Source organism: Microcaecilia unicolor, chromosome 3 (assembly GCF_901765095.1).
Source record: "Microcaecilia unicolor chromosome 3, aMicUni1.1, whole genome shotgun sequence".
Lineage (NCBI taxonomy): Eukaryota > Metazoa > Chordata > Amphibia > Gymnophiona > Siphonopidae > Microcaecilia > Microcaecilia unicolor.
In genome coordinates, this window is record NC_044033.1 from 475,474,370 (window position 1) to 475,499,632 (window position 25,263).

The 25,263-nt window shown below is 40.8% G+C and overlaps 1 protein-coding gene across 1 annotated transcript in view; it reads left to right on the top strand.

Moving 5' to 3' along the window:
- Positions 1 to 11,751, top strand: part of SDHAF4 (succinate dehydrogenase complex assembly factor 4) — a 36,786-nt gene extending 25,035 nt beyond the window's left edge. The window contains exon 3 of the mRNA XM_030199005.1: positions 11,428 to 11,751. Within this exon, the coding sequence (XP_030054865.1) occupies positions 11,428 to 11,537 (110 nt within the window). The 3' untranslated portion in view covers positions 11,538 to 11,751. The remainder of the gene's footprint in view (positions 1 to 11,427) is intronic.
- The last annotated feature ends 13,512 nt before the right edge of the window (positions 11,752 to 25,263 follow it).

A 25,263-nucleotide genomic window follows, 5' to 3' on the forward strand; every position in this document is an offset into this window, starting at 1 on the left:
ACGCCCAAAATCGGCTTTCGATTATACCGATTTGGGCGCCTTTGCGAGTGGGCGCCCATCTCCCGATTTGGGTCGAAATATGGGCGCCCATCACTTTCTAAAATAAGGCCGCAGGTGTCCTTAAATAAAAATCAGACAAAAGATTGCAATTTAATACTGTCTAGTACTGAGTATGATATAAAAAGGAACAACAAACATAGTTTGAAATATCTATATCTGAATGCCAGAAGCCTAAGAAATAAGATGGGAGAGTTAGAATATATTGCATTAAATGAAAAATTAGATATAATAGCTATCTCTGAGACCTGGTGGAAGGAGGATAACCAGTGGGACACTGTCATACCAGGGTACAAATTATATCGTAGTGATAGGGTGGATTGAATTGGTGGAGGGGGTAGCATTGTATGTTAAGGAGGGCCTTGAATCAAATAGATTGAAATTCTGCAGGAAAAAGAAACACATTTGGAATCCCTGTGGATTGAAATTTCATGTGTAACGGGGAAAAGGATAGTGATAGGAGTATACTACCGTCTGCCTGGCCAGGAAGAACAGACAGATGTAGAAATATTATCGAAAATTAAGGAGGCTAACAAACTGGGCAACACGATAATAATGGGTGATTTCAAGTACCCCGATATTGACTGGGTAAATGTAACATCAGGGCATGCTAGGGAGTTAAAATTCCTTGACGAAATCAAGGATTGCTTTATGGAGCAGCTGGTACCGGAGCTGACAAGAGAAGGAAAAATTCTAGACCTAGTCCCTAGTAGAGCGCATGATCTGGTGCAGGAGGTAATGGTGCTGGGGCCATTTGATAATAATGATCATAATATGATCAGATTTGATATTAGCTTCCATAGCGTCCTCTCAGATCAATCCAGAGACTTGTGGGTTATGCCCCTCCTCTAGCAGGTTAGATAAAAAAGGAGACTATGATAAAATGAGAAGAATGGTGGAAAAAAAACTTAGAGGAGCAGCTGCGAGGGTCAAAACTTTACATCAGGCGAGGATGCTGTTCAAAAATACCATCCTGGAAGCCCAGGCCAAATATATTCCTTGTTTGATTTGCCTCAAGGAGGAAAGAAGACCAAATGACAGCCGGCATGGTTAATAAGTGAGGTGAAGGAAGCTATGAGAGCTAAAAGAAAATCCTTCAGAAAATGGACCATTATTAAATTGACTTGCTGAAAATACATTGTTTGTTTCCGGGATAAGCAGCATAAAATTTATTGAGCTTTTTTGGGATCTTGCCAGGTATTTATGACCTGGATTGGCCACAGCTAGAAACAGGATGCTGGGCATGATGGACCTTTGGTCTGTCCCAGTGTGGCAATATTTATGTACTTAACTTTAAAATACATCAGTCATATAAACATACTAAAAAGAATCAGCAAAACAAATGTCTTGAATTTCTTCTGAAAGGAAGGATAATTAACATCTAATATTTATAGGAAGGGCATTTCAATAAGGTCCCAAAAATGGACTTAACTATCTTAATAAAATTGGACTTCCTTCAAAGTAACTGGATGTAATATTAGCAAGATATGTAGTCTGTCAGAAAATCTGCATAGAAGAACACAAATCAGTAAGTAGAGAAGAGGAGAGACCATAAATAGCTTGAAAAAGTAGGCAGTGATTTATAAAAAAATTTCTCTGTTGTACCAGGAGCCAATGTAACGGAATTTGGTAGGATAAAACTCTATCAAACTTCTTGAAATTAAAAATCAGCCTAATAGCTTTGTTTTTAATCTGTTGCAGTAACTTAACAGGTGAGTTCAAGTAAAACACGTTACAGTAATCTAAGTGCCAAAGAACTAGCATTTGAACTAGCACCATAATACACAATGATTAAAGTAAGACCTTATTCATTTTAATTGCCTTAGTTTGTAAAACGTGTTCTTCCAGAGTTGTCTAATTTGTGTTTCAAAGGTCAGAGATGAATCTAAAATTACTCCAAGCACTTTTGCTTTAGTTTCTACCAGCAGAGAGTTCTAATGCATGATAAGAAGCTCTTTAGGAGCAACAAAACCTTGTTTTTGTTAGAATTTTTAATTTCAACAGGTTCTGAAGTAACCTATTAACCCCCAAAGTGGCCCACTGAATAAAAGTGTCAGTGGTCTTTGATACCAAATACGTTGGAGCAACATCTAAGAAACATCGAGAATGTGAAACTTTAATCAGAAGTGACCTCTTTAGTTGCATATCAACTAGTTGAGCTAGGATCAGCCAAATGAAAGGCGGATATTAGAGTGATTTTATTTTATTATTGTGCACTGCCATGATGTCTCCTAATGAAAGACAGGTTTTCTAATTAATAAACTTAGGGCTCCTTTTACTGAGCCTTGGCAGTGATTCCCACGTGGCAAATGCGACAAAGCCCATAGGAATTGAATGGGCTTTGTCGCATTTACCGCACTGGGAATCACTACCACGGTTTTGTAAAAGGAGCCCTTAGAGTGCACAAATTTAGTAAGAATGCAGATTGCACCGGTAATCATTTGTCAGATAGAACATGTCCTTCTAATCTCAAGAAAGGAGTACCATATTACCTTTGTTTCTTTTTAACTCCCAGAAAACACCTGTCCAACAATGTATTTAAACAAAGTTAGCCTTATTTTACTAGCAGCAACCTGCTGAAAATTCATAGAAGGATTATTGGGCCTCTGCCTCAGCACTTTTCTCTCCATTCTGTTAAACTCCACTGTCGTTAAACTCATTCCTGTTACATTTGACTTCTCCTTCATTAATTGCGCCATCTTGAGCATCAGTGGCAAAAGACCCTTCTTCCATTACATTTATTTAAAAATGCTGCCTCTCATTAGAAGTCAGTTATCCAAGCTGAGAAGGATTATTTCTCTATTCTTCTTTGAAAGGACCTAAACCGTTCTCATGTGTTCAAAATTCTTAAACAGGTTATAAATTTATGTCAAAACTCTCTATTTCCTCTCTCATAGCAGATGGCTTAGCATTAAAGGACCTTCAAGCCTTCGTTATATTGCACCCCCGCCCCCACATTATCTTTATCTATGACTACTATTAATCCCTCATGCAGTACACTCTCTTAGCTTTCTACATCTCAATCCAATTTTTCCAAAGTTATTTCTTCCATGACCACCTCTTCTGCACCCTCAAACCCTATTCCTAATGATCTCATGGAGCAACTCTCTAGCTCATATATATATCTCATATCTCCACTCATTGATTGTCACAAATCTTTCAACTGGTTCATTTGCACTGGCTTGGAAACTTACCATTGTTTATCCTCATCTACAGGATACTAATGCTGATGCATCCAATCCTATGAACTGTTGCTCCATCTCACAACTCCCATTTGTTTCAAAACTTGCAGAAAAACTTGTAGCTTTGCAACTGTTGTCTTTCCTTAACAAAACAAATTACCTTTATCCATGTCAGACATACTTTAGAGACCACTTTTCCACTGAACACACTGATAGCTCTTACTGACTATGTTCACCATACCCTTGATGGTGGTAGAGAGGTACCTCTTATTGCTTTTAATCATAGTGCCGTGTTTGATCTTATAGATCACAACATTCTTCTCCATCTCCTTGAAGAAATTGGAATAGTCGGCATGCTTCTCCTCTAGTTCAGATCCTGTCTCCATGGTAGAACATTCAAGGTGCTGTGGTCCAATGCCTACTCATCTATCTATAATCTCATATGTGGTGTACCTCAGGGTTCCGTCTTAGGAACTCTTCAACGTCTTTCTCTTACGTCTTGCATTTTTCCTTCTGACACTTAACATGGTATTTTTCATATACACTGATGACATACAACTTCTTTTTTCCACTGGAAACCAAACACACTCTTGATTGCAGATATTTCCCATAAACTAACACAGATTGTTGACTGGATCTCTCTACGTCAGTTAAAATTCAATCCCTCTAAAACCGTAGCTGTACTCTTTCCTCTAGCTGGCTCTCCTGACTTGTCCCTTGGTCCCTCAATCTCTGATAAACTCATTTCTTTTAGGAATGAAATAAAGATCCTTGGTATCATTGTTGGTACAATTTTTAAATGTTGATTGATTATCTCTGCTATAGTTAAAAAGTTCTTTTTTTCTTCTAAGACGAATTCACCTTGTTTGAGCTTTCTTTGATAGACCTCCATTTTGTCTCCTTGTGCATTCCCTTGTAATTTCTCATCTAGACTACTATAACTCTATTCTCCATGACTTACCCCACTATCGGCTCCGCTGCTTGCAACTTATTCAAAACACTGACATTAAATTAATATATGGAGCAAGAAAAATTTTGATGGTGTCACACCCCTACTCCAGTCCGAGTACTGGTTGCCTATTCAATATTGGGTTAGCTTTAAAATCCTTACCTAACCTTCCAAATTCTTCATTCTGGTATAGCAATGCTTCTGTTCAAATAGCTTATTCCACATGTTCCAGTGTTTGCTCCCTGCATTCTTCCCAGCAGCACCTTTTGATAGTGCCCACTTATCTTTCAAGTTCATTCACACTGCCAGAACATCCTCCTTCTCAGTTGTTGCCCCATCTCCCCCCCCCCCCCCCCCCCCCTTCACTCTTTGGAATACCATCACTCTTAACATACTGATAGAATTGTCATTCTTAAGGTTCAAGGCCATTCTCAAAGCTTATTTCTTCTCCAAATTATTCCCTCCTGAGTCTGGATGAGTCCCACCTTGCCCTTTGCTGTCCCATTGCAGCATGATGGTCTCATTCACTGGCTCGTCACTGTTTTTCACAATTTCTCCCCTCCATTTATGTCATGTACTTTAACATTTAAGTTGCCTGTGGTACTCTATACTTTTATAATGCTCCATTGTGATCTAGGTATCCTGTTTCTTCCCTTCCCTCTTTTCTAGCTTAATTTTTTAATTGTACACTGCTTACATAATAATTATTTTATTTTCAATATATTAAATAAATTTGAACTGTGAACAGTTTACAGCTTTGTAGATTGCAGAGACATGTGTCATTCTGTTCTTTTGAGCTTCTGTTGGAACTTTGCTTTTCATTGACTTTTTTGCTTCAGATTAGGTGGTTGTCAGAAGGCCAATATCAAATAATTTCATCTGATTGGGTCTTTTTTGGGGGGTGGATTTATTACTTTATTATGTCCCTAATAGAGTTTTGCTCCTTAAAATGGAGACTTTTAGTTGTACCAAGACCACATGAAATCACACTTTCAGAAAGAAGACATACTGCATTCTCTTACAATGGCCTTCAGCTATGAAATTCCTTATCTGAGGAATTGAGAGGTAGATTGTGAAGGGGTGGTCGCTATTTGGGCAAGCCTTTTCTGAAAAAGTAGGCTGGAAGTTGGAATAAGCATGCTGAATTATCTTTAACTCAAGTCTAGGATGTATTTTAGGAGTACGTGAGCGAACCTGGACCTGATGGAAAATTGGACTACTACTTTTCAGCTCAAACTGAACAGAGGAAAAACAAAATTCCTAGTCTTCTCCAAACCCTCATAATACCCTCAAGCAAAACAGTTTCACCATTGCCCAGACAGCTTATCCCATAGAAACTAAATTAAAAATATTAGGAATCATCATGGACCAACACCTGAATTGCGCAGACCAGGTTAACTCTGTGGTCACTAAGGCATTTAATATCTCAGGAGACTGAAAAGACTAAGACCATTCTTTGCAACTAATACATTCCAAACACGTATTCAAACATTAGTGTTATCACAATTAGACTACTGTAGTGCCATCTACATAGGGAATAAGCAATTACTAATGAGGACGTTACAAACAACACAAAACACCTGCTCAGTTTGCAAAAAGTCACTAAATTTGAAAGGGTGTCACCACTCTTCATTAGACTACATTGGTTACATATTAAAGCTAGAATTATTTTCAAAACATGTAGTTTTATTTACAAAATCAAAATCATTTATGGGATGGCTCCAGACTATATATGTGGCATGATAAATCTCCCATATCAAAAATACAGAAGAAACCTGTCTTCGCAAAAAACAACAATAGTCAAAAACAGCGAAGATGACACAAAAAACGGAAAAAAGGAAAAGAGAAAAACCAAAGGTAAACCAAAGAACAGTAGAAAAAAGAAAATTATAAAAAGTGAAAAATACAAAATGCACTGTTCTTTGGTTTACCTTTGGTTTTTCTCTTTTCCTTTTTTCCGTTTTTTGTGTCATCTTCGCTGTTTTTGACTATGATAAATCTCCCAACTCGAAACCCAACTTTAACTGCAAAGGATTAACTCATTCTACACTTCCTAATCACAAAAATATCAAATACAAATCCACTCTAACTAGAGATTTCTCTCATTTAGGCACTAAATGGTGGAATTCTATCCCAAGGGAAATAAAAGAACTCAATAACTATCTGACCTTTCACAAATTCTTGAAGGCTTTTCTTTTCAATAAATTCCTTCACTAGATGTTTAAATCTGTTATAGCCAAGATCTTTCTCCCTTTCTCCTCACCGCTACTTTTTCAAGAATGTTCCTTTAACTCTTAAGTTGTACTTTTTATTACTTGTGTAAGCCACATAGAGCTGAATAATTGTATTTGGATAATGTGGGATACAAGTAACAAATAAATAAAATAAAGAGAGAAGGTAGTAAAAGGCAGGGAAAGATGGGAATTTACCCCAGTGGTAGGGGTATTGGACCAAATGGGGGAGGGATGGAATCATTGGAAGGGGATAGGCAGTTGAGGAACTACTTTGTAAAAAAGAAAAGATGGCCAAGAAGAGATCCCATTTGATAAAAGCATATAAAGTCACATGAGGGGTTGAATAGGTAAACAGGGAACAGTTATTTACCTTTATACATAGTACCAGGACTTAGGGACATTCCATGAAGCTAATAGGCAAAAGATGTGAAGAAACACAATTAACCACAGGAACAAAATTCTTACTAGTGTAGGAAAATCAATATTCAAGTAGAATCACAAAACCCAAACAAAGCATAACAAATAATGTATCACTCTCAAATAAAATGACAAAGTATTTATAAATATATTTTTTAACGAAATGTGTGCATACATTTTCACAGGGATAATCATAGACACTTCGGTCTTAAAGACTATCCCAGGTACTTTTATTTTTCCTTTTTTGTGCCAAAACGTGCTTGTGTTCAGTTGACAGTTAATCTAAGTAACACAAGAGGATGTTGCAGTCGCTTTGAAACTCAATAGTTGGGTGCCTTGAAACAGCAACTGTGTGAAACATGGACCGTGTCGGGACCCAGCCAATTTGAGTTTAAAAAGATAAGTGATCTTAAATACTTGTTTTCAGTCCAGAACGTTTTAGCACAAAAAAGGAAAAATAAAAGTAATGTGCAATGATCAGTTGCCTGGGATAGTGTTTAAGACCACAGTGCCTAGGATTATCCCTGTGAAAGGTTTTGAGCACATGTCTTTAAAAAAATATTTATACATACTTTGGCATTTTATTTGAGCGTGATACATGATTTATGCTTTGTGTGGGTTTTGTGATTCTATTTGAAAGGATGTGATGAAAGCAGCTAGTAGAGCTGGGTGTAGAAAGGATTTAAATATATTCTGCAGGAAAATTCCATAAATGTTTATTAACCAGGTGGATTTGGGAAAACCACTGTTTTCCCTACATATGACCAAACAGGTTTGAACCTTATCTTTGGAAATTCTGCCAGGCATTTGTAACCTGGACCAGCTACTGGTGAAGCCAGAATGCTGGCCTTAACTGAACCCCTCCCCTACTCCTGACCTAGTATCATATTTCTTATGTGATAGGGGTACTTCAAAGAAGATGAGCCCAAATCATTTAGTGTTTATTAGAGTGCTGGATTATACTTTCTAGTGAGTTACTGCTGGTTGGTACTGTGATCAGCATAAAGACCCCCCCCCCAAGCTGGATCTAAAGGAGCCCCTAGTTGGTCTGTGTGTGGGGGGTTTTGGGGGAGGGGGAGGGTTTTTTTTTTTGTTTGGGGTCTTTGTTTTTGTTTTGTTTTTTTAGTATTCTGGGTAAGAGACATTGGCACGTGCTTCCCTTGTATGCAGATGTTTCATGAATATCTTCAAAAGCAGATCGGTTAGGTGCTCCAGATCTGTGTTAGGGATATGTTGAGAAATCTTGAATAAACATGGTAAGTGCAAATCTAACTTGTCCCCCTTTAGGTCTGGTTTAATGATGCCTGTTCTGACAGTTGTAGTGAAAGAACTGTGTAAGGTTAACTGACCATTTCTTTCTTTATGTGCTTTTGACTTTACTTATTCCAGACTTTTGGCTGTTTACTTTAAAGAAGGAGCCTGGCTAGAGGAATCTTGTACATTGAATTTTCTATGCATAATGTTTCTTTCACTTTTCTAATTTCAGCCTGTCAGTTCACATTTGTAACATTTTATTGACTTTGAACGAATTTTCAGTGCATTGCATTTGCCATGTCATTTTCCTTTGTAATTGGAGGAAAGCATGTTAAACTTGCTAACTCTTACTGCTAACTGATCTCCAGGGTGGAGTGGCAACTCGGAGACCCTGAGTTTCTATTGTAACTTGTCTGTGCCTGTTACCCTGATCGCTAGGAATAATTACTGCATGTAACACTTCAAAATGAAAAGGCTAATATTAATCTGCCTTATACTGATATCTTTAGTATAATATGTTCAGATTAATCAAGAGATCATTCAGTTATCCTGAAACAAAGGAGATCTCCTGAGTGTTCATCTTGTCCTTGCCAGTAATATCATTGTAGAATGGGTAGGAAGCAATATGCTAATCACTAGAATGCTTTAAATCCATTCCAAAACCAACCTGGCTATCAGAATGACAGTCCTTGACTGACTGGCGCAAATCGGGGCTCCCTATGGAGTATGGAAGGTGTTGCAAGTTTTTGATGGATAGGGCATTCTACCAAGGCCTGGGAATGTTGCCTCAAAAATATTCCTTCCGGGCATCAAAATTAGGTCTTTTGCTTGGCAAAGCATGATGCTGCTGTTGGGCCATCAGACTACTGGAAGACTTCACAGTTTGGTGCACCCAAATATGTTGTTGTATCTAATCAGGAAAAGTGATATATATGCAGGTCACCAACAATAGTGTATTGGGGAGAATTTGCATGGAACATTGATTTTAGAATAGGACCTCATGTTTTGTTAGAAGTACACACTGGCCCATGGCACCTAGTTCCTTGACTGTCTACAGCAGTGATGGCGAACCCTTCAGAGACTGAGTGCCCAAATAGCAACCCAAAATCTAATTATTTATCGCAAAGTGCTAACAGGGCAATTTAACCTCCCTCCCTTCGAGTTCCAGGCCCCCTCCCTCCAAATTTTTAAAGTCATCTATCTTACCTCGTCGGGGTTAGGGCGGCAACAGCAGCGGTAAAAAGCATGCAGGCTTGGTGCTTATTTCAGTTTTCCCCTCTCTCTCTCAGCTCTGGTCCCACCCTCATTTCCTGTTTCTGCAAGGGCGGGACCAGAGCTGAGAGAGAGAAAGGAAAACTGAACTAAGCGCCGAGCCTGCATGCTGCCGCCCTAACCCCTACCCTACCCTACCCTAGAAATAAGCAGTGGATTTTCCAAAGTCCATCTTAATAATGGCTTATGGACTTTTCTTTTAGGAAGATATCCAAACCTTTTTTAAACCCTTCTAAGCTAACTGCTTTTACCATATTATCTTTCAACAAATTCCAGAGTTTTTAATTACAGTGAAGAAATATTTAGTATTTTTGGAAAGAGTAAAACAAGCGATTAACATCTACCTGTTCTACTCATTATTTTTTATACCTCTATGATTATATTATTGAGATCTATAAAATCCTGAGTGCTGTAGAATGGGTAGAAGTGAATCGATTTTTCAGTCTTTCAAAAGGTAAAGTCAATAAAATCACATGGGAATACTTTTAAAACAAATAGGGAATATTTTTTCACTTAAAGAATAGTTAAGCTCTGGAACTCACTACCTGAGGATGTGATAATGGCAGTTAGCTTATCTGGGTTTAAAAAAAAGGTTTAGACAAGTTGCTGGAGGAAAAGTCCATAGTCTGTTATTGAGATGGATATGGGGGAAACCACTGCTTGTCCCGGGATTGGTAGCATGGAATGTTGCTGCTGATTGGGTTTCTGTCAGGTACTTGTCACCTGGATTGGCCATTGTTGGAAGTAGGGTATTGGGCTAGATGGACCTTTGGTCTGACCCAGTGTGGCTATTCTTATGTTCTTATTTATTACAATTGATTGTTAATATACATATCTCTCTCTCTCACTCTGTCTCACTCACTCTCTCTCACACACTCTCTCTCTCACTCTTGTAGATAGGCTTCCTGCTTCACTGTCTTCAGTCTTTGTTTATTGTGGAAGGCTATCAGGGATGAAGCTGGAATACACAGAGCTCTTCTCTAGAACAGTCTTAGCTTTGCAACCCAGTACTGGTTCTTACTCAGTACAACACCTATTCTTATTTCAGTTCCTTTATGATCACTGAGGGTTTTTAGCCCCCTCAGTGATGCTCAGAGGGTCTGTACGTTGGCTAGTGAAATAACACCTATCAGAGAAAGGTGTCTGTCTCTAACAGGCTAACTGCCTTTGTAGCTCTTGTGTGTCGTCGTGTAGACTAACCCTATCCATCAAGAGTGCATGATTTAGATGACATCGTAAAACACGTAGAATGGTTCTCTGTTTGGATGAGCTGGGCACACAAATACTTTCTTGGTTGAGATGTGCACATGGACAGGATGGTGAAACTTTGGTGTGCAAGGATTACTGAGCTAACCAGATGGTAATTGTCATTAGCTTGGCTTTTGTTGATAAGGAGGGCCATCTGCAAGGCCAGGTGCCTCATATCAGCGCTGATACTGCTGGTGCCTTGCATTACCACATACTTGTGTTGGTGTAAATTTCACCAGAGAGAGGAAACACAGATGTTCCTTGGAATGTCAGTGTCCAGTACTGCAGGAAGTCTTGGAACATCCATGACAGTATTGCTCTAAATAGATGGTTCCTGGCCTAGTCAGAGGCCAATGTTCATAGGCCTTAATTCAGCAGTGCAGGCCTTATGCATACAAACAAGTATGGACAGTATATCTCACTACACTTTAATGTGTGATCTTTTAAAATGGGGCATACTGATCTGTTTTCACCTTAACAGGTAAATAAACACCTTCCTGTAGTGATATATTGTAGCCAACATCCTTAACTAACGATAGGGGTCAAAGATCAACTGGGTAGTGGACTTCACTTCCTGCAGAATTTTATCCATTTCAGTAGTCACCTTCCCAAATTCAGAAAGTATAGTGTATCCAAATTATAGCACCAAACATATTTGGAAACTGTATTTGAGATGAGCCTCCAGTGTTTGTTTCTGCATACAATGGAGACAGAACATATGTTCCATTCTGTATCATTACAGTCCTTTAAATGTTATTTTCAGTATTTAATCTATGCAGAGTGATTCCTGAATGTCCTTTTGTTTCTTGTGCAGGGTTCCCAGATAACATCAATCCTGTAACAAAGGAGAGAGATGGGCCCAGAGGTCCTGAGCCTACTCGCTATGGAGACTGGGAGAGAAAAGGTCGTTGCATAGATTTTTAATGCACATCCATATAGTAGTTTAACCAGAAAGCCTTGTAAGTTTTTAATTTAGTTGTAATTATTTATGTACTACCTTTTCAGAAAACAGCTCAAGTTGCAATTTCACTATATAGAAGAGTCATTAAAATTTTAATTTAAAAGTTCAACTGTGATATTAGCAAACTTTCTCAGTATTACATTTTTTTAAATAATGTAAATAAAAAATGAAAGCATCTCCCATTTTTTGTTGTCTTATTTTATCTCTGCATGAAAGTGTTCATATTTGTAATGTTCTGCCTTTATCTTGAATCACCAGTTGAGACACTGATGTGCTGATCCTTCTCAGAATCATATGTAGACATCACACTTATTCAAAAACAGCTCACAAGTAGACTTAAGGAAGAATTAAAGGGGTGATTATTTTTATTTATTTATATTACATTTGTACCCCGCGCTTTCCCACTCATGGCAGGCTCAATGCGGCTTACGTATTATATACAGGTACTTATTTGTACCTGGGGTAATGGAGGGTTAAGTGACTTGCCCAGAGTCACAAGGAGCTGCTTGTGCCTGCAGTGGGAATCGAACCCAGTTCCCCAGGACCAAAGTCCACCACTCTAACCACTAGGCCACTCCTCCACTCCGTTACTATCACCAAGTCAATGTTATAGGGATCCACTTATACATTCATTTAGTCAGTTTGTTCTTAAGGCTTATAGAGGTCCTTTTACTAAGCCGCAGGGCTAACTGGGCAGTAATTGGCATTGTATGTGCGCTGACAATTACCGCCCGGTTAATGCGTGAGACCATACCACTAAGTGAACGGGTGTCGGTAAGATCTCAGCCCCAAAATGGACATGTGCCCATTTTTATTTTGCTGCACGTCCATTTTTGCTCCCCCCCCCCCCCCACCAAGGCCTTTTTTTTATAGGTGTGCTGAAAAATAGACCTGCTTGCATCCAAAACATGTGCCTACACTAGTGTAGGTCATTTTACGGTGCACCCTTAGTAAAAGGCCCCATAATTATCAATAGAAGAAAAAATGTACATTATAATCTTTTTCTTAAAATATACAAGTCCCTTGTCTGCCCACCAGGCAGGTCGTTTATTTTAGGTCACTTTCATTGTTCAGTCATGATCTTCATTAACGAGTTGCATTTTTCTTTTCTTTTATTCTTTAGTTTTCAAAGCTGTTCTGAGCTTTCTTTCCAACACTAGCTTTGTGTTGACAACCCCTCTGGTGGTGGTTTGCTTCTTTTTTGGCGTTTTGATCTGCCAGAGGTAACATCCTAAACAAAACAGAAAGTGGAGTGACATTTCCTTATAAAATGTTTCCTCTACCAATTGGGGTCTTCCCCTCATTTTCTGATTGTTGCTTAGAGGGCCATCAGACCACAGGTCCTCTGTAGTTCCAGTTGTCTCATTATGTTGGACTAGGGGGGAGGGGTGTTTGGAAGGTGTATTTTCTGTATTCATGATGTTTGTTCATTGGGGGTGGTTGAGGGAGGGGAGAAATTTGGTAATTAACTATATATGGGAGAAAAAAACTTTTACAGAGGAGACAGCGAGGATGACTCAATGAAACGATGAAACTGTATAAGGTCTAGAAGATTTATTAGCACATCACACTGATATTCACTTGTTTTATTTTCAATAAAAATGTTTTTAAAAAAAGTTTGTTCTGTTCATGAAGAGTGTAGCAAAACTTAACTGAAGGCTGTGGTGAGGGGAGGGAACAGTAAGCAGCTTGAGTCAAGTCCTTCTACATGTGAAGAATTGCAAATAATTGTTTCTACAGCTGGCTCCTGGTTGGATAATCTTTCTGTAAATGAATTTTGGAACAAAAAGCGGGTTAATAATTTAAAAGAGAAAATCTTTCCATAATATATTTTAAATATGAGGTGAATGAGAAAAGGCTGTTAGAGCTGTTGGAGCAGGTGTTGGGTGCATGGAAACTGATGTAAACTAGAACTCCGGTTGGCAAAGGAACCTGATGAAATAGCACATGTGCAGACCTCTTGTCTCAAGCCCCGATGCTCTGAAGCAAATTCGGGCGCTAGAGGCCATTAGCACCGGACTAGCGCCCACATTTGCTACCACTGAATGTTTAGTGCTGGTGAGCATGCAAATGCATACAAAAGAGGGTCTTCTGCATTCCTTCCCAATGCTCAGCGGGCAGTGCATCAAAACAGGGCACTCTTGTGGCAAAACCTATGCCAGCCCAGAGCTGGCGTTAGGGTTGTGCCAAGCAGGAGAGGAATAGGGGAGATCGACCGTCACAGCCTTGATGATCCGGTGAACCCCCAGTTCCCCAAACATGTAATCCCCCCCCTCCGAAAATAAACCCTAGTGGTCCATTGGGACCCATAGCCAGGACCCTGACCTCCCCCCCCTCGAAGGCTAGCCCTGGTGGTATAGCAGTGGCTACCCCTACCTTGAAAGTAGAAGAGACTAGAACTTCCTCCTGGTAGGCACCTCCTTGAACCCCTTCTCATGTTTACCAGGGGGATCCCTGGTGTGTAATGGAGTGGGAGAGAAGCCTTTGTCTACTTGTGCCTATCTCAACAATCGTGTCTGAAAATGGCAGCCGAGACCTCTCGCGCTAAAATCACAGTATTACCATTAGGATTCAGGCTTCCATTTCGAGAGATGGATGCCAGAATGTTTGTGTGGACCAGAAAATACAAGAATGCACTTATATTCTGCAATTACTTTATAAAGGCTCAAAGGTTGATGCTATTCAGGAGATGATTTTGTGTAGTAGGATACAGCAATAGTTTGTTGTGCAACATTGTGTATGAGAAGTTCCGAGAGAAGAGGACATTTCTCTGGTAAGTGAACACTATTTTCCTTTGTGCTTTGGGAACTTAGATTGGGGTTTAAAGGAGGAATTATAGGTTAGTGTTAGGCAAAATAAAAATATAAAAAGCAAATTTTATCAACTAATCTCCATAGTCTTTTCCACTTATTTTTAAAAACTTTGTACCACAGCATTAACAGAATCTAGCAGGCACTGCAGGAGATGTACTATCCTCTCTGTCACGTATACACAACAGGTAACTAGGTTTGTGAGACCTTGGACCACTGCCGAGGAGCGGCAGCGGCAGGAGAATCACCCAAACACAAGACAAGGCAGACCAGAACTGGAACACAGAGGATTGGGGCGAGGCTTCACCTACACTTAGCTACCCTTCACCCAGAGTTAAGCTCCGGGCTGCAGACAGCCGGCAGGACTTACTGGACAGGACAGGAAGGCCGGACTGCAGGACACAGCAGCAGACAGACAGCAGGAAACACTAGAAACACGCTGGGTTCCAGGGACATAGCAGGCAAACGAATAGTCCAGAAACAAGCCAGGTCAGGCAGGTGGCAAGCAGAAGAATAGTCCAGTACAATCTGGGTCTAGGCAGGCGGCAAGCAGAAGAATCCGGGTCTAGGCAGGCGGCAAGCAGAAGAATCCGGGTCTAGGGAGGCGGCAAGCAGAAGAATAGACCAGTAACAATCCGGGTTTAGGCAGGCGGCAAGCAGAAGAAAAGTCCAGTAGCCAAGCAGAGACAAAATCACCAAAGAGTAAAAGCACAAAGGCACTGCAACAACTCACACCAAAGGAACACCTCTGAAGAACACTGTTGCAAGGCAACTAGGAACCTTACCAGGTGGTTAATAAAGGCAGGTCACAAGGGAGTTCACCAGGTATGGGTGCTGCTTGGTTCCAAAAACTCCCAAAACAATCTGGAGAGCTGGAAGATCCGGACCAGCATATCTTCTGGAACATGGGAACTGGTAAACCATCAATTCACAGCATTCCCCAGGTCTAAACCCTGGGGACCGAGGTGACTGCGAGCCAGGGACCTGGGCACAACCGTGACACTCTCGTACCGAGGATATGTCTCCAAGTGCTGACCAGGAAAGGTTAGGACAGATGTTGTAGTTGGTGATTCGATCATTAGGCGTATAGATAGCTGGGGTGGCTGGTGGACGTGAGGATCGCCTGGTGACTTGCCTGCCTGGTGCGAAGGTGGCGGACCTCATGCGTCACCTAGATAGGATTTTAGACAGTGCTGGGGAAGAGCCGGCTGTCTTGGTACATGTGGGTACCAATGACATAGGAAAATGTGGGGGAGAGGTTATGGAAGCCAAATTTCGGCTCTTAGGTAGAAAGCTCAAATCCAGATCCTCTGGGGTATCATTTTCTGACATGCTACCCGTTCCACGCGCGGGGCCCAAGAGACAGGCAGAGCTCCGGAGTCTCAATGCGTGCATGAGACGATGGTGCAGGGAGGAGGGTTTTAGATTTGTTAGGAGCGGGGCAACATTCTGGGGAAGGGGGAACCTATTTTGAAAGGATGGGCTCTACCTTAAACAGGGTGGGACCAGGCTGCTGGCATCAGCATTGAAAAAGGAGATAGAGCAGCTTTTAAACCAGAAACGGGGAAGGCCAACAGTCACTCAAAAGGACATGGTTCAGGATAAGATATCTTTCAAAGATATCACCAAAACAGGGGACGATACCAGGGTATCCTGATAGGTTGCAAAAGAGACCATAGTAGATCAGGTGTCCTTAAATAAAAATCAGACAAAAGATTGCAAATTAATACTGTCAAGTACTAAGCATCATGTAAATAGGAACAACATAGATACTTTGAAATGTCTATATGTGAATGTCAGGAGCCTAAGAAATAAGATGGGAGAGATCTCTGAGACCTGGTGGAAGGAGGATAACCAGTGGGACACTGTCATACTGGGATACAAATTATATCGTAGTGATAGGGTGGATCGAATTGGTGGAGGGGTAGCATTATATATTAACGAAAGCCTTGAATCAAATAGATTGAAAATTCTGCAGGAAGCAAAACACTTCTTGGAATCACTGTGGATTGAAATTCCATGTGTAACGGGGAAAAGGATAGTGATAGGAGTGTACTACCGTCCGCCTGGCCAAGATGAACAGATGGATGCAGAAATGTTAAAGGAAATTGGGAATGCAAACAAACTGGGCAACACAATAATAATGGGTGATTTCAATTACCCCGATATTGACTGGGTAAATGTAACATCGAGGCACGCTAGGGAGGTAAAATTCCTTGATGAAATCAAGGACAGCTCTATGGAGCAACTGGTACAGAAGCCGACAAGAGAAGGAAAAGTTCTAGTCCTTAGTGGAGTGCATGATCTGGTGCGGGAAGTAATGGTGCTGGGGCCACTTGATAACAGTGATCATAATATGATCGGATTTGATATCAGCTTTGAAGTAAGTATACATAGGAAATCAAATAAAGTTAGCGTTTAACTTTAAAAAAGGAGACTATGATAAAATGAGAAGAACAGTGAAAAAAAAACAGGAGCGACTGTGAGGGTCAAAAATTTACATCAGGCGTGGATGCTGTTCAAAAACACCATCCTGGAAGCCCATGCCAAATATATTCCGCGTATTAAAAAAGTAGGACGGAAGACCAAATGACAGCCGATGTGGTTAAAAAGTGAGATGAAGGAAGCTATTAGAGCTAAAAGAAAATCCTTTAGAAAATGGAAGAAGGAACCGACTGAAAATAATAAGAAACAGCATAAGGAATGTCAAGTCAAATTCAAAGCGCTGATAAGGAAGGCTAAGAGGGACTTTGAAAAAAAGATTGCGTTGGAGGCAGAAACATATAGTAATTTTTTTTAGGTATTTTAAAAGCAGGAAGCCGGCAAAAGAATCGGTTGGACCGCTGGATGACCGAGTAAAAGGGGCAATCAGGGAAGACAAAGACGTAGTGGAGAGAATAAATGAATTCATCCCAGAGTACTGATAGAACTGAAAAATGAGCATGCGGAGCTATTGTTAGTAATATGTAATTTATCCTTAAAATCAAGTGTGATACCTGAAGATTGGAGGGTGGCCAGTGTAACATCGATTTTTAAAAAAGGTCCCAGAGGAGATCTGGGAAATTATAGACCAGTGAGTCTGACGTCAGTGCCGGGCAAAATGGTAGAGACTATTATTAAGAACAAAATTACAGAGCATATTCAAAAGCATGGATTAATGAGACAAAGTCAACACGGATTTAGTAAAAGAAAATCTTGCCTCACCAATCTACTACATTTCTTTGAAGGGGTGAACAAACGTGGATAAAGGTGAGCCGGTTGATATTGTGTATCTGGATTTTCGGAAGGCGTTTTACAAAGTACCTCATGAAAGACTCCAGAGGAAATTGGAGAGTCATGGGAGAGCAGATAGTGTTCTATTGTGGATTAAAAACTAGTTAAAAGATAGAAAACAGAGAGTAGGGTTATATGGTCAGTATTCTCATTGGAGAAGGATAGTTAGTGGGGTTCCCCAGGGCTCTGTGCTAGGAGGACCACTGCTTTTTAACATATTTATAAATGACCTAGAGATGGGAGTAACTAGTGAGGTTGTTAAATTTGCTGATGCCACAAAGTTATTCAAAGTCGTTAAATCGCGGGAGGATTGTGGTAAAATTACAAGAGGACCTTACAAGACTGGGAGACAGGGTGTCTAAATGGCAGATGATGTTTAATGTGAGCAAGTACAAAGTGATGCATGTAGGAAAGAGGAACCCGAATTATAGCTATGTCATGCAAGGTTCCACGTTAGGAGTCATGGACCAAGAAAGGGATCTAGGTGTCGTCATTGATGATACATTGAAACCATAGTGCTTCTGTTTACCCTTTCCAAAAATACTAGGACTAGGGGGCATGTGATGAAGCTACAATGTAGTAAATTTAAAACGAATCTGAGAAAATGTTTCTTCACTCAACGTGTAATTAAACTCTGGAATTCGTTGCCAGAGAATGTGGTAAAGGCGGTTAGCTTAGCGGAGTTTAAAAAAGGTTTGGATGGCTTCCTAAAGGAAAAGTCCATAGACCGTTATTAAATGGACTTGGGGGAAAATCCACTATTTCTGGGATAAGCAGTATAAAATGTTTTGTACTTTCTTAGGATCTTGCCAGGTATTTGTGACCTGGATTGGCCACTGTTGGAAGCAGGATGCTGGACTTGATGGACCTTTGGTCTTTCCCAATATGGCAATACTTATGTACTTATGTAAGTTAATATTATTAAATATAATCCATGTAGGTTTTAGGTAGGCTATAGATTTAAAATAAATAAACTAAATAACAATAAGACAGTGGTTCCCAAACTTGGTCCTGGAGGCACCCCAGCCAGTCAGGTTTTCAGGATATCCACAATGAATATTTAGGAGACAGATTTGCATGCACTGCCTTCACTGCATGCAAATCTCTCATGAACATTCATTGTGAATATCCTGCAAACCTGACTGGCTGGGGTGCCTGCAGGACCAGATTTGAGAAACACTGCAATAAGAAGTAACCAGCAGCAAACAGTGGGCCTATTTAAACTTTTACTTTAAAATTTTAAATCTCCTGAAAATTGGCTATACATTTTCAGTTCATTAAAAAAAAACTCATATCATTTGCTTCTATTGTGATACCAGATAGCAAGGAATTTCATATCTTCACTGTTTGGGAATAAATAAATCAAGAGCGAGTGAAAATGCTTATATCTAATATGAGCAGCTCACGGGAAGCAGAGGTTTATTGACAGACAGAGAATTTCGGCCTGACAATGGAAAAGTCAAAATTGACATTATGGGAAAGGAGCCAGACAAATAAATATTAAATATTAGCATACAAGTTTGAATAAAATCTGAGGCTCAATTGGCAGCCAATGTAATTGCCTTAATAAAGGGGATGCTCTATGTCTTGACATATTAGCCTAGCTAAGGTGTTTTGCAATGTCTGCAATCATCTTTGTGACTTATTAAAGCAGCCCACGAAGAGCAAAATGAAGAGTAATAAAATTATTTGTTCAAACACTCGCAATTGGGGAGTTAAAATGTTTTTGTGTTTGGTGTATGTTGTGAAATATTTAGCAATAGAAGCATCTGGTGTTTTCTTTGGGATAAAGAAAGCAAGTTTTCTTTCTGTAACTTCCTGCATTACTTACCTAGTGTGGGGCATCATGAACTGGAAACATCTGCTTCCATTACCCAGAAAAGTTTGGCTGCTCAAACACTTAGCCACAGTGCTGTATCAAAGCAAAACTAAGCTGTATGAACAAAGTGTGCTTGATCAAATATGAAACCCTCTATATCAATTCATCAGAATGCAGGTACATGTTTGAAGAGTCCCCTGCTTGACATTTATTCTTCTGGTTCTCTTGACTAACCATTCAGAAAGACAGAACACAACTGGATGTAAGACTTTTCTTTATTTTTCTCAATCTGCAGATTATTTGGACTTGAAGACATACCTAATCTCTCCCTTTTATAAAATTTCTGCTTGGTTGAGTGATTTATTAATTTTAATAAAGGATAGAATGATTAACACTGGCCCACTGCAGCTGGCTCAATATGCAACAGATGGTAAGCACCTGAAGGGACGAATCAAAAGCTCCATCTGATCCCCTCAGTAGAATTACAACAACATTTCAAATCATTTACTATTAAATGGGATTTTAAAACTATTTGGGTAAAGTGGCATTGGTGGTAAGATTCACTGAGCCTTTACTGTTAATAAGCCTTCAGGCCAGCTATTTTTTGACTTGTGGACACGTTTCATTTTCTGATTCTTAATTAGTCAATTAGTTCCTCTATTAACTACAATGAAATGTCCAGTGCTCGATAGCCTAATTAACTATAGAGTTGGTGTACAGAACATTTTTGTCAATGTTTTTTTTTTTTAAGTATTGCTCTTAAAATGCTAATTTCTGAACTTCAAGCTCAGACAGCCCCCAGCTTCCCATAACTTTTTATGTACAATTTGTGTTCTAATGTTCCCACCACCTCTGGCACAATTCTGCTTTTAGGCTGTCAGACTTGACAGTCTGGTGCATCCAAATTGCTATTCTATCTGATCAAGATGAGTGGTATTCATGGAGGCTGCCAGCGTTACTCTACCTCCTTCGTAATATGTAAAAGGTAATGATTTGGGAAGAATTTGCATGACATGTTCATGATAGGATAGGACCTCATCTTGTCAGAAGTCATACTGACCCACAGCATCTAATGGCTCCGTCCACTACAGCTTGTTTGTGCTAAGCTAAAATAGGGCCAGTTAATTGCCAACATTTTTTGGCCATCTGGGTTGTCATTAGGGAGAAAATTCAGACCCAGATGGGATAGAAATTAACTTTAGTGCTAAATGGTGTGTAAGTCCTTTATAAATATAGTAGCTGTTAAGCCTGTTAAAAAGGGCGAGATTTCCAGCTACCCTCCTTGCCGCCACTCCCTCCACCCTACGTGCCAAGCCCCCTGTACTGACCTGACAGCGCCTCTCACCTCCGTGTGAAAGCACTGCAGGCAGCAGCAGATCGCTCTGCTGCTGCCTGCAGCGCTTCCACACGGAGGTGAGAGGCGCTGTCAGGTCAGTGAAGGGGGCCCGATACGGAGGGGGGCGGGAGCGGCGGCAGAAATGGGGGGAGGGTGGAGGTTGGTGCGCGCGATGTTCGTTTCCAGGCTCCAGTGGCAGCATCCGACAGTCCGACTCCATTTCCATCTCTGTTCCGCCCTCTGACGTCATCACGTCTTGACGTGAGGGCGGGACAGAGAGGGAAGTCTCTACTGCGCATTTGCAGGTGAGTCGGTCACTTGCCATTTATATGTTTGATGTTGAGTGCATCACATTTTGTCTTCTGTGTACACTTTTAAAAAAGAGAAACAAAAAGCTTTAAACTGAGCCGAATACATTATCCTAATTAGCATAAGCCGATGACACAAAATTATTCAGGGTCGTCAAGTCGCAGGAGGAATGTGAACGATTACAGGAGGACCTTGGGAGAATGGGCGTGCAAGTGGCAGATGAAGTTCAATGTTGACAAGTGCAAAGTGATGCATGTGGGTAAGAGGAACCCGAATTACAGTGGGGGAAATAAGTATTTGATCCCTTGCTGATTTTGTAAGTTTGCCCACTGACAAAGACATGAGCAGCCCATAATTGAAGGGTAGGTTATTGGTAACAGTGAGAGATAGCACATCACAAATTAAATCCGGAAAATCACATTGTGGAAAGTATATGAATTTATTTGCATTCTGCAGAGGGAAATAAGTATTTGATCCCTCTGGCAAACAAGACCTAATACTTGGTGGCAAAACCCTTGTTGGCAAGCACAGCGGTCAGACGTCTTCTGTAGTTGATGATGAGGTTTGCACACGTCAGGAGGAATTTTGGTCCACTCCTCTTTGCAGATCATCTCTAAATCATTAAGAGTTCTGGGCTGTCGCTTGGCAACTCGCAGCTTCAGCTCCCTCCATAAGTTTTCAATGGGATTAAGGTCTGGTGACTGGCTAGGCCACTCCATGACCCTAATGTGCTTCTTCCTGAGCCACTCCTTTGTTGCCTTGGCTGTATGTTTTGGGTCATTGTCGTGCTGGAAGACCCAGCCACGACCCATTTTTAAGGCCCTGGCGGAGGGAAGGAGGTTGTCACTCAGAATTGTACGGTACATGGCCCCATCCATTCTCCCATTGATGCGGTGAAGTAGTCCTGTGCCCTTAGCAGAGAAACACCCCCAAAACATAACATTTCCACCTCCATGCTTGACAGTGGGGACGGTGTTCTTTGGGTCATAGGCAGCATTTCTCTTCCTCCAAACACGGCGAGTTGAGTTCATGCCAAAGAGCTCAATTTTTGTCTCATCTGACCACAGCACCTTCTCCCAATCACTCTCGGCATCATCCAGGTGTTCACTGGCAAACTTCAGACGGGCCGTCACATGTGCCTTCCGGAGCAGGGGGACCTTGCGGGCACTGCAGGATTGCAATCCGTTATGTCGTAATGTGTTACCAATGGTTTTCGTGGTGACAGTGGTCCCAGCTGCCTTGAGATCATTGACAAGTTCCCCCCTTGTAGTTGTAGGCTGATTTCTAACCTTCCTCATGATCAAGGATACCCCACGAGGTGAGATTTTGCGTGGAGCCCCAGATCTTTGTCGATTGACAGTCATTTTGTACTTCTTCCATTTTCTTACTATGGCACCAACAGTTGTCTCCTTCTCGCCCAGCGTCTTACTGATGGTTTTGTAGCCCATTCCAGCCTTGTGCAGGTGTATGATCTTGTCCCTGACATCCTTAGACAGCTCCTTGCTCTTGGCCATTTTGTAGAGGTTAGAGTCTGACTGATTCACTGAGTCTGTGGACAGGTGTCTTTCATACAGGTGACCATTGCCGACAGCTGTCTGTCATGCAGGTAACGAGTTGATTTGGAGCATCTACCTGGTCTGTAGGGGCCAGATCTCTTACTGGTTGGTGGGGGATCAAATACTTATTTCCCTCTGCAGAATGCAAATAAATTCATATACTTTCCACAATGTGATTTTCCGGATTTAATTTGTGATGTGCTATCTCTCACTGTTACCAATAACCTACCCTTCAATTATGGGCTGCTCATGTCTTTGTCAGTGGGCAAACTTACAAAATCAGCAAGGGATCAAATACTTATTTCCCCCACTGTATAGCTACGTCTTGCAAGGTTCCACGTTAGGAGTTACGGATCAAGAAAGGGATCTGGGTGTCGTCGTCGATGATACGCTGAAACCTTCTGCTCAGTGTGCTGCTGCGGCTAGGAAAGCGAATAGAATGTTGGGTGTTATTAGGAAGGGTATGGAGTCCAGGTGTGCGGATGTTATAATGCCGTTGTATCGCTCCATGGTGCGACCGCACCTGGAGTATTGTGTTCAGTACTGGTCTCCGTATCTCAAAAAAGATATAGTAGAATTGGAAAAGGTACAGCGAAGGGCGACGAAAATGATAGTGGGGATGGGACGACTTTCCTATGAAGAGAGGCTGAGAAGGCTAGGGCTTTTCAGCTTGGAGAAGAGACGGCTGAGGGGAGATATGATAGAAGTGTATAAAATAATGAGTGGAATGGATCGGGTGGATGTGAAGCGACTGTTCACGCTATCCAAAAATACTAGGACTAGAGGGCATGAGTTGAAGCTACAGTGTGGTAAATTTAAAACGAATCGGAGAAAATTTTTCTTCACCCAACGTGTAATTAGACTCTGGAATTCGTTGCCGGAGAACGTGGTACGGGCGGTTAGCTTGACGGAGTTTAAAAACGGGTTAGATAGATTCCTAAAGGACAAGTCCATAGACCGCTATTAAATGGACTTGGAAAAATTCCGCATTTTTAGGTATAACTTGTCTGGAATGTTTTTACGTTTGGGGAGCGTGCCAGGTGCCCTTGACCTGGATTGGCCACTGTCGGTGACAGGATGCTGGGCTAGATGGACCTTTGGTCTTTCCCAGTATGGCACTACTTATGTACTTATGTACTTATGTAACATTTCTACATGCTGGAACTTCTAAGTATGCAACAACTGAAAGAAAGCTGTAAAGTGGCTGGAAGACAGATATTTTAGTTCTTAAAGATTTAAAGAGTTGGGACATTTCTAAGGCAGGATATAAGTAATAAACCTATAAGGATCTCTAGAAGGCAGTGTCCTGTCTGAGCCCAAGAAGGGCCTCATTTCAGCACCTGCCATCCCTAGTTCCCAGTATTTCTGCCTATATCCGCCTCCATCCAGCTTTTGATCTGCAGCTGTTGCTATAAAGATGCCTTTGTTAGCTGGGATAGGACATGTTAGCAGTGTAATTTGTTACCTAAACTACTGCAAAAAAAAATAAAAAAATTTTGATCTAGAATCTTTGTGGCTGATTTGTTGATACTACTGCAACAAATAATACAGGGCCCCTTTTACAATGCTGCGGTAGAGCTACAGTGGCATTGGTGCATGGCACTGCACTCCTTAGTCTTTCTTCATAGGGAAGTCGTCCCATCCCCGCTATCATTTTAGTCGCCCTTCGCTACACCTTTTCCAATTCTACTATATCTTTCTTGAAATGCGGCGACCAGAATTGAACACAATACTCAAGGTGTGGTCGCACCATGGAGCGATACAACGGCATTATAGCATCCTCACACCTGTTTTCCATAACTTTCTTAATAATACCCAACATTCTATTCGCTTTCCTAGCCGCAGCAGCACAAGAGCAGAAGGTTTCAGTGTATTATCGACGACGACACCCAGATCCCTTTCTTGGTCCGTAACTCCTAACGTGGAACCTTGCATGACGTAGCTATAATTCGGGTTCTTTTTTCCCACATGCATCACCTTGCACTTGCTCACATTAAACGTCATCTGCCATTTAGCCGCCCAGTCTCCCAGTCTCGTAAGGTCCTCTTGTAATTTTTCACAATCCTGTCGCGAGTTAACGACTTTGAATAACTTTGTGTCATCAGCAAATTTAATTACCTCGCTAGTTACTCCCATCTCTAAATCATTTATAAATATATTAAAAAGCAGTGGTCCTAGTACAGACCCCTGAGGAAAAGTGTTGGTAGCATTTACAAGAGGAGCTAACATCTGTTCTCTATGTACTGGATCTTAATACAAGATGTACATGCAGGGAACATGATCATCTTGATAGGTGGACATCAGAGTACAGTATCTTGTAAAAGTCTTCACACCCTTGCAACATTTTTCACATTCTGCTTTGTAAAAATAATAATAAAATTATCTAGAATGCATCAAAGCATACATAACTCTGTTCTTTTAGGTTGAACATGTAAACACAAGTAGTTAAAAAAAAACCCTTCTCAAATCTCAGGTACAAGTAACTTTATGTACAAAAAAAATTATGACTCGGCACAGAGGCATTCTTGCCAATCCATCCAAATAACAAATCTTATGGCTTGCCTTCTGTATCATCATCGGTCATTC